Below are 10,000 nucleotides of genomic sequence, written 5' to 3'. Positions count from 1 at the left end.
TTTCATGCGAACCATTAGGAAACAGTTTTTTTAAAATAGCTCAAGGTGTGAAAATGCTATCGCACCGGAAGATGAAGGCTCCATGTAATATTCTCCTGCACATATCAAGAACGATTGTATTTTGATATCTATACTATCTGTTTAACTCACTTTGTTGATTTTTTTGTGTACGTTCATTAGTCGGTAATAACATAAAAATTGTTGTTAACAACTAGATTAATTTCATTAGTCTAGATTATTTTATTTCACTATTCAAACTGTACCTTAATGTGTGTACTGACCAAACTTTTTTTTCTAATTGCATTGTTGGACGGGCATCTAACTACTTTAGGTTAGTACAGGTCTTTCAGTTGACCTGTTACCTTTTTTTGCCGTCAAATATATTATATATAATTATCAGTATTTTTCTGAGGTATAAATTAATATTATTGCTGTTGTTGTTACTCATTCGGTAGACTACCAGTGATTCAATTCAATGAAAATACGAATGCCAGTTCACTCCTTAACCACTCGGTTGCCGATTTAAAGGAGCAGTGTCACAAGGTCAATTCTGTGCCAAAATCATTACTTTGAGGCTTTAAGGTATCATGGTAGGTGGATTGACAGTGTTTGGAAATCGCGCTCTTACGCTGGCGCTTTGAAAGAAAACCCCATCAACCTATACATTTTCTGAAAGCTTGATAGTTATAGAATACAATCGTATTTTTAAAATTTTCTAAAAAGACCATCTAGCTGTGCTCTTTCCCCCAAGAATGTCAATAAAGCCAGTCAGACGAACAGTGTACTTCCGAGATGTACGGGAACATCGTAAGATTAAAATGGATAAAAAATTACAACACATGGATTGGAGCGATATTTTATCATCAGATGATCCATCTGAATCTGTGATAACATTGAATAAAAAACTCTGGTCTACCTTTGATAAGTGCTTTCCGATGAAAAAGATTCGTATGTCATCGAGGGATCCCCCCTATATGTCTCCTTTAGTTAAATCTCTACCAAAGATGAGACATAAACTTAACAATATCCAAAGCCAACAAGAAAAAGTAACTCTTCAAGAGAAAATCAACAAGTCAATAAGAGGAAACCAAATTGCGGCTGTGAAGAAAGAGAACAGACACAAAAATGGATCTGAACGCTGGTGGAGTACCTTAAACAAGTTGACTGGGAGGTGTCAAAATACCCCAGTGAGCAATATCATTAGCCCTGACGAAATTAACTTATGTTTCCAGTCTATTAGTACTGATCCTGATTAATAGCAGACCCGAGCAAGTTGAAATACCTGAAGGATGTAGAATACCATACATCGACGAAAGAACTGTCAGTCTGTTATTAAGCAAACAAAAAAAATCAGCTAGTGGCCCTGATGATTTACCTTTCTGGCTTTGGCGTGACTGTTCCCACCATCTAGCACCTATAATTTGCAGTATTTTCAACTGCTCACTGCGAAAGCAATGTGTACCCCAGCTTTGGAAGCTTGCCAATATCACACCAATTCCCAAAGAATCGCCATTCAGTGAATGTAATCGACTGAGACCCATCTCATTGACCCCTATCATCATGAGAATTTTTGAGAAAGCTGTCTACAAAAAAGAAATATGCGGATGTCTTGAACAAGCTATTGGACCAGATCAATTTGGCCTACAAAAAGGACTGTAACAGTACCTTGGCGTTGATCAAATGTCAGCATTACTGGTTGAATTCCTTGGATAAGAAATCTAACTGTGTTAGAGTTTTCTCATTTGACTTAAGTAAAGCATTCGACACCGTTTCACATAAAATTGTCTGCAATAAGGTTAAAGATCTTGAAATCAACCCTTATGTTGTAAACTGGTTAATAGATTTCTTGAGTAATAGAAAACAATGGGTTGCAGTAGATGGTAATATAACTGAATTCTTAGACATCAATCACGGGGTTCCACAGGGTACAGTGCTGGGACCTGTCCTTTTTTCGGTGATGGTGAACGATATATCGCCTGTTGAGCCTAACAGTTGCCAGTTGGTGAAACTTGCAGATGATATTAGTCTTAGCATCCCAATTAGAGAGGGCCTTATTGACACTTCCACTTTAGAAGTAAACAACCTAATCATTGGTCAACACAGAATAATATGAAATTGAATCTTAAGAAAACTTGGGAAATGGTCATTCGGGGTAAATCTAAGAAACTTGTCCCAGAGGAAATACCAAATATTGAGAGAAGGGAAGAACTTAAGCTCCTGGGTGTGTTCTTTAAGGAAAATCCTACTAATTGGGATAAACAAATTGACACCCTTTTAAGTAAGGCTAGTTCACGATTATACATTCTAAGAGTCTGTAAATTCTATGGTTATTCTCTCAATGAGCTGACTACGTTATATAATAGTTTAATTATGTCTTTATTTAACTTTGGGATCGAGGTGTGGGGGGCTGCATTCAATGCAAAGTATCCCAGTAGAATTGATAAATTCAACAAAAGAGCATATAAGTATGGTTATACGAGTAATCTTGTTTTTAATGATAAGATAAAGGAGAGGGATAGGAAACTTTGGGATAGTATAGTAACTTAGTTGATGATCGGAACCATGAGATATGTCCAGAAATGCACACAACAACAAAAATGGCAAAAAAGAGAAAATGTTGGCGAATTTGGCAAATATGGCAAAAATGACAATTTTGCAACAATCGCCAACGAGGCAAATTTCTACACCTTAAAAACTCAGGACAATCCTGATCTTCCTTCCGCTCGACACGCAAACAGAGGCAAATGCTTTCTTCATCTCCAACGATTGCATACTGCTTGATCCAAGCATAGCGCAGCTTTCTACAAACATAAATTTCACTGCATCCGTACAGGACGCAGTTCAATCGTATTTAGGATTAGATTTAAACATCTCTAAGTGCCACGCCCTTTTAAGTTTACCGAGTGACTTGGGGTCATTTCCAACGGTATTGTGGCAACGCCGAGAAAGGAAAGGACATGTTAAACTAGCCAATAATTCAAACTCAACTGTATATAACTCCACCAGCGTTTAGATCCATTTTTGTGTCTGTTGTTTAAAAAGCCAAAACTCTGTAAAGGGTAAAGGTTAAGTCTGCATACGAGCCAAGTGGCCCATCAGGCCGGAGCTTATCCCGGTTTCTGTAGTATGAAGCGACTAGGAGTATTTCTACTCCCCCCTGGATGGGATGCTGGTCCATCGCAGGGTTACCCTCAGCATTAAATTCGCCGGTACCCATTTATACACCTGGGAGGAGAGAGGCACCGTGAGAGTAAAGTGTCTTGCTCAAGAACACAACACAATGTCCCCGGCCAGGGCTTGAACCCGGACCGCTCGCTCCGGGGTCGCGCGCACTGACCATGAGGCCACCGCGCCTCCCAGGGGAAAGGACTCTGTGGGAAAAGCTTTCTTTGCGTCAAAGTAATGCTGGTTTTTGACAATACACAAATGAGTTCGACAGGGAGTACCGTCAGGATGGAGTGGAAATAACTAAAACGCTACTTAACGAGAAGCGAAACATCGTTCTGAAACACTTTGCAACTCCAGTTTGGTTGTTTTGTCTCTATTTAAGCTGATGTTAGCCAGTTGGCATAGAAAAGCCGCAAACGTTATAACTTATCGTAGAAACCTGCTGGTTGAACTCTCGCACCGAAGTGGGGTGTTTTCGTAGAAGGCCGCATCATAGCATTTAGAAATCACTGCCTTTAAGGTTGAATAACGTAGCTCGTTTGGCAGCCAAACTTCATTTAGTCGTATTTCAAACACCATAATAATTTTGCTTAACAGATGTTATCGAGCCACTCGGCCAGCAGGCGGCATTACCTCCAAGAATATTAAAACTTATCCGACTTGTTTTACTATCCGATCCCGTGTTTTGTTCAAACAGTGAAAGCATTTTTTTTCTCCGCAAAGAAATCTAATACTAGGGGTTTCAATATGAAAGTGGGTGCTGGCGTCAGAGTTTGCGGGAAATACTGATAATGCGATTTTTAATAAACGATATAATAGGGGTTGGTGTAGCTTTTCAAAAGAGAATTACGATTTTTCCAGCTACAATCTTCGACAAAAACCTTGAAACACTTTGAACATTCTCGCACCGTATTCGTCCCCCTCCCTTTTTCAATGTTGTTGCAGCCAGTCAAACAGTAAAATGTCATCTCAACACTGTCCAGGGGAAGGGGGTGTTTCAAGGATTTTTGGCGAGGATTGTAGTTAAGTTTCAAAACAACAACAGAGCCCCAAGATATATTTCTTGAGTAAAGAAAAGAACGTAAAAACTGCTAGAACTTGGTTTAAGAGACCTTGGAAACCTTTAGCAGATGGATTTCCACAAGCATTCTTTTTAAAAATTAGCCTGAGTTTACCGAAAATTGAGCCGCCACGCAACGCGACATCAAAGGTCACATCAAATCGCATTTTAATAACGCAAGGAAATCAAAATCCACAGAACAATATGATTGCAAGCTTTTCTTTCGCCTCGACGGCACATGTGACTTAATGGTCGAATTATATAACTGAACGGTCAGAGATTTTGACTTGACGATCAAATTTAACGCCTCAACGGGCGAAGAAAACTGTGTGAATGATTTTCTCTGTGGCATCGAAGTCGCTTTCGACATAAAGCAGGTTAGCTTCACACCTAACCTTCCTCTCTCTTCTTCCCGAGACTAGCAGGCTGCAGTCGGCAGTTTACTCCGATTGGAAGCATTTCTGCCTAATACTTCAGTCAGTGCTGCTGAATACACTGAGAAAAAAATGATCTCATGAAGTAGGACTTGATCGATATCTTGGCACCTCCATTCGCGTGCGAATCGGCAAAATTGCTCACATAATAGAGCAGCTAGTATATTAGCCTGTGTACAGCCGCCCCTCCCCTAAAAAAAATCGGAGAGGGTCATTTGTGATTTACGGTTGATAATTGTGTTCAAAGCCCACGTGACTTTTTCAGGAATTTGTGGAACATGATTTGATTGGTTATTTCCCTTGCATCATTACATCACTGAAATAGCGAAATTTGATAGGCTTTCATTTTCGCGGGCTCTGCAATCGGAGCCTTGTCTACAGAATCTCTCACTTTCGTTCGCGACAACAATATGATGAGAGATTTTGACTATGAGTTCGGGCGTGCTCTGTGGCTTAAGCATCGTAAAAAATACGGATAAAAATCTTGTTGATGGTCGAAGGGGCAATTCTAAGTTCGAGAGGAATTGCTGCCTTTGGAGTGGAAAGTCGAAATTAATTCCACGTACATTTTTAGGAATTGTCTGTGCGCGCTGAAGAAACGAAGGGTGCATACTCTAGGATGCTCTTGACAATGATTCTTTAACATCTTCAAGTTGCCTTGTTCTGTTCTTTGAGCAAAGACTTTTAGAGCCATGGTTAAATTATCAACTTTATTTTTCGAAACATCCAACTGGACAATTGGCACTAAAAACGCACGTAGTTTTCACATATATACAACATAACCAAATATAAAGTAACTAAAAATAACTCCTTACTTCTGGAATTCAAATATCACTTTAAATACAGTAATTAGCTTTGGCTTTAATTTAAAATTGCTCTATCAAACAATCTATGAGACGAAAGAGGGCGAAGAACATCAGTTTACAAAATGTTATGTTTTCCGTCTGTGCCAAAATTGGGGTATGTGAATATTTTAGCACCAAGAAGAACGTAGAGGATTGATCACTATATGTTTTTAGGATTAAGTACACCTTTACAAGATTGTAGTTTGGGCCTTTGTGCGAGAATCTAAAGCCCTGGCCAAACTATCGAACAAAGTTGGATTCAACGCTCCAACTTTGCTCGATCCAACATTGTTCGACCGTTTGGCCACATACCCATGTTGGAAGATGTTCATCCGACATTTTTTGTGCGATCAAGCGTTGGATGGGGTTTGCTTTTGCATGACCAAACATTGCGACCAACAATTTCTGCTCGACGCAGGAACGTTGCAGTGTTTGGCCGCTCATCTCCTAAACGCAGATGTATCTTGCAGTGAACATACCCTTTTCTACGCGTTCTCTTAACCATTTTTTGGATTTTCCTCGTTTGAATCCGTCATTTCCTTCCTCTAACGACTTCAGTAACACAAGCGCTACGAGCGGTTTTCGTTTCAGTGTTAGCGTCATATTTATAAATTTAGCGCCAACTTGAACTTGAATCGGGTTTCGTGAAGCAATGTTGGATGGTGTTTGCCACTACATCAACATTTACATCAAGAAATATTGCATGTGGAATCCAACTTTAATTTGTTCGATAGTTTGGCCAGGGCTTTAGAGGAAAGAAAAGTATGGCGACCTTGCGTTCAACAACTACATCTAGTCAATTACTTTACCTCTAGATAAAGTTTGTCAAATACACTCACCAAAATTTCTCCCAGAAGTTTTTACACACCAGGAAACAAACAAAAAAACATCATTGCACGTGCCACACTGAATATACACATTTGTTGACACGCACGTGAAAATGCGCAAATGAACAAATCCTCGTGTAAATCAAGACCGCCTCAAAAGTCCAAAACGTCTATCACTTTGAGTTAAGAAGATTTTGTAAGCCAGTTATTCCTTGGTACAGTAGCAGCTTTCATTGTTCTTAAGTCTAAGTCCATATTTCTGGAGTTATTTTTTGTTTTCGGTTTGGGTAGCAAACCAATCACATTCTACCGAACAAGAAGTGCTACATTGCCTATTAGTTTAAAATGAAATTCCCAAGTAGGAATTAAGACTTCTAATTTCCCTTCAATGAGTATAATTCAGTATTTTTCGCCTAAATATCACACTATGAACGTTTATCTTTTTAAAATTCTTATCTTGAATGCCCTTTATTTCACGGAAATGTTTCCTCCGATTCTAACTCTTAATTTTGACAGATTTAATACAATCGGAGGGCAAGTTCACAAAAACGAACCCTTCAATTCACTTTAAAATGCCAACGTCCTTAAACTACCAGTGTCAAACAGGGTATTTGACTGTCCAAAAAACAAGAATATTTTCTTGTTCTTTTCGGACAAAGCAGTCAAGGCCCCATCCATACAGATGCAGAAAACATAATGCCAACATAATGTGATTTCTAAATGCTATGATGCGGCCTTCTACGAAAACACCCCACTTCGGTGCGAGAGTTCAACCAGCAGGTTTCTACGATAAGTTATAACGTTTGCGGCTTTTCTATGCCAACTGGCTAACATCAGCTTAAATAGAGACAAAACAACCAAACTGGAGTTGCAAAGTGTTTCAGAACGATGTTTCGCTTCTCGTTAAGTAGCGTTTTAGTTATTTCCACTCCATCCTGACGGTACTCCCTGTCGAACTCATTTGTGTATTGTCAAAAACCAGCATTACTTTGACGCAAAGAAAGCTTTTCCCACAGAGTCCTTTCCCCTGGGAGGCGCGGTGGCCTCATGGTCAGTGCGCGCGACCCCGGAGCGAGCGGTCAGGGTTCGAGCCCTGGCCGGGGACATTGTGATGTGTTCTTGGGCAAGACACTTTACTCTCACGGTGCCTCTCTCCACCCAGGTGTATAAATGGGTACCGGCGAATTTAATGCTGAGGGTAACCCTGCGATGGACCAGCATCCCATCCAGGGGGGAGTAGAAATACTCCTAGTCGCTTCATACTATAGAAACCGGGATAAGCTCCGGCCTGATGGGCCACTTGGCTCGTATGCAGACTTAACCTTTACCCTTTACAGAGTTTTGGCTTTTTAAATTGACAGGTCATGTCTTTGGCAAGCTTTAGATAGCTTCGAATTAATTCGTTTGGAAAAGTGCCGCATTTCTACAAAACAACAACTTTTGAGACCCTACTGTTTAGATATGACTTAACTAAGGGAAGTTGAAATTTAGGTCCTGGCCACATGAGATAAGCTACAGATGTTTAGCCAACGTTGTTTTATCACGGCTAGACGTTAGAACTATTCTATGTAGAAAATCATGCCATTTGCCGTTGTTTCTAGCTTGCAACAAGTGATCAAACTTACAAATCTGAACACTTTTCAGTGTCTGACAGTTTGATTGATATATCTCGTAAGCAATAGACAGTTGTACCAAACGGTTGTACTTAATGTACTAGTGATGTTGTACAAGTGTGCTAAACTTCAGGGGTGATGAATGGTCCTTCAAAAACTCTGGCTATTGCAAATTTTTTAGTGAAATTTCACGGGTCTCGCTGTCTCGATTTTTATACGAAGCTGTCTCAGAGTCTCGATTTTTCGCAAGGGTAAGGGTTTCGAAGACCCCACCCATTTGTTCGTCTGTTTTTGTAAATGACGTTTACTAGTCACTTGATACTGAGCCTGTTTCAATGAACAAATTACAAATCTCCGAGGAAAAGTTAATTCTAACTTCTCCAAAATTGTCCGAATTCCACAAAAAGCTCCGAAACCTACCGCAACGCCTGTTTTGGCGGGAGAAAAAGGGCTGTTTGTTCTAATATATCATAACGTAGTGTTTTTTAATCGAATTAATTTCCAGTTTCATCTAGTTTGAAGAAGCTGGTTACACGCTGTTCAAGCTCATTCTAGCTCTCAACTAAAGATGAAGCTCGAATTTTAAGAGTCTGAACCAGTGGCGGATCTAGGGGAGGGTCCCGGGGGGGCCCACCCCTCCCCCATTATCCTGGCTAAAAAGAAGAACATGATCACAGAAGGACGAAAAGCTGGAAGGGCGAGCAAACCAAAACCGGCCCCAGTCCCCTACCCTCTTAGCTCAAGGTCTGGATCCTCCAGTGTGCACGTCTGGGGATCGCTCTCAAAACACTTTGAGGTCTTGGTCTCGCAATCTGAAAAATCAAACTGTCTCGGGCTCGCAGAGAAAAACGCCTGTGTCTCGCCGTCGCGCAGCTACCACTCGCCACCCCTAAGTTTCAGTGGAATCAGTGGTGTGCACTGTATACTTGCCTACATGGTCTTCAGCTGGACACTCTTAAAAATAAGCGGAAAACGAAACAACGTTCTATTGTCATATCGACGCCATCATCGCTTACTTTTTGCTTATTTATGTTTCCAAATGTAATTCTTACTAGAAACTGAAACATTTTTTGTATATTTGGGCAAGAGGATTTTTCATTTTATTTCTCGCAAATATGTGAGTTTCAGTGAGAACAGACCGCTGTTCATTACAGTGCCTTAAAGCACTTTCTTTTGTCTGCAAAAAATCTGACGTAAAACAACACAACATTAGTTTCGACATTTCTCCCATCACCACTCTTTATTTGTTCTAGAACAGACCGATTCTCTCAAAATTCGGGCTTATCAATTACTACGTTAAGGTACATTTTGTCAGTGCACCAAAATGTATCCCATGGCCTTGATGTGTTTGCCTCCATTATCGGAATTCCCGTTATCTACAGCCTCGTTTCCACACGTGTTAGAGTCGTCATGATATCCTCCTGTACCAAACCCGATTCTTGAGTCAGAAGTGACGCAATCGTTTTCGTTGTTGCCTAAGAAACCGATTCTTGCTCTGGACGAGCCCTGAGCACTACCTACAGCATTGAAGCCTTCTTTGTTACAGTTGGTCTGCAAGGAAGCCTGTGAACCAATCAACGTCTTCCACGTGTGACGACCCAGTGAGGTCGGGCGGTACAGCCCGTCAGCGATTAGTGAGTGCAGAGAGGTTGCGTGCCTGTTAATGACCATGAACTTGATCTGATGGCCGATTTTCATACCAAGACAGATCTTGGAGAAGGGTGTGTTCCAGTAGGTCGGTAACTTGGTCTGTTGGAAATCAAACCCAGTCTTGCCACCCGGACGGTTAAACTCATTCTTGTTGGCCCAGAGTTGGGAGTTGTAGTGGAAGGTTTGCTAGACGAAAAGAAAGAAAAAAAAGCACATTTTCAAAACCCTGTCAACGTTACTGAACTTTTCTTGTGCCTTTTCCACCTAACAAGTAAAACGTCCTTCAATTTATAATAATATGGGAGGTTAAATAAACCAAGGTCTTTGCTTTTACCGTAGTTTGTTATACCTTATGGCCATCAATTTTCATGACCAGTGTCCACCCTCCACCTCCGCATGCGCC

At 40.6% G+C, this 10,000-nt stretch overlaps 1 protein-coding gene across 1 annotated transcript in view; it reads right to left on the bottom strand.

The window, feature by feature from the left end:
* Positions 1 to 9,017: 9,017 nt before the first annotated feature.
* Positions 9,018 to 10,000, bottom strand: part of LOC138011680 (uncharacterized skeletal organic matrix protein 5-like) — a 1,893-nt gene continuing 910 nt past the window's right edge. The window contains exons 3-4 of the mRNA XM_068858806.1: positions 9,947 to 10,000; positions 9,018 to 9,783 (exon numbers count right to left, since the gene is read on the bottom strand). The exon at positions 9,947 to 10,000 is cut by the window's right edge and continues 82 nt beyond it. Of these exons, the coding sequence (XP_068714907.1) occupies positions 9,259 to 9,783; positions 9,947 to 10,000 (579 nt within the window). The 3' untranslated portion in view covers positions 9,018 to 9,258. The remainder of the gene's footprint in view (positions 9,784 to 9,946) is intronic.

Source organism: Montipora foliosa, chromosome 7 (genome assembly GCF_036669935.1).
Source record: "Montipora foliosa isolate CH-2021 chromosome 7, ASM3666993v2, whole genome shotgun sequence".
Lineage (NCBI taxonomy): Eukaryota > Metazoa > Cnidaria > Anthozoa > Scleractinia > Acroporidae > Montipora > Montipora foliosa.
The sequence above is the reverse complement of the archived record's forward strand: the minus strand, read 5'-3'. Positions and strand labels throughout refer to the sequence as shown.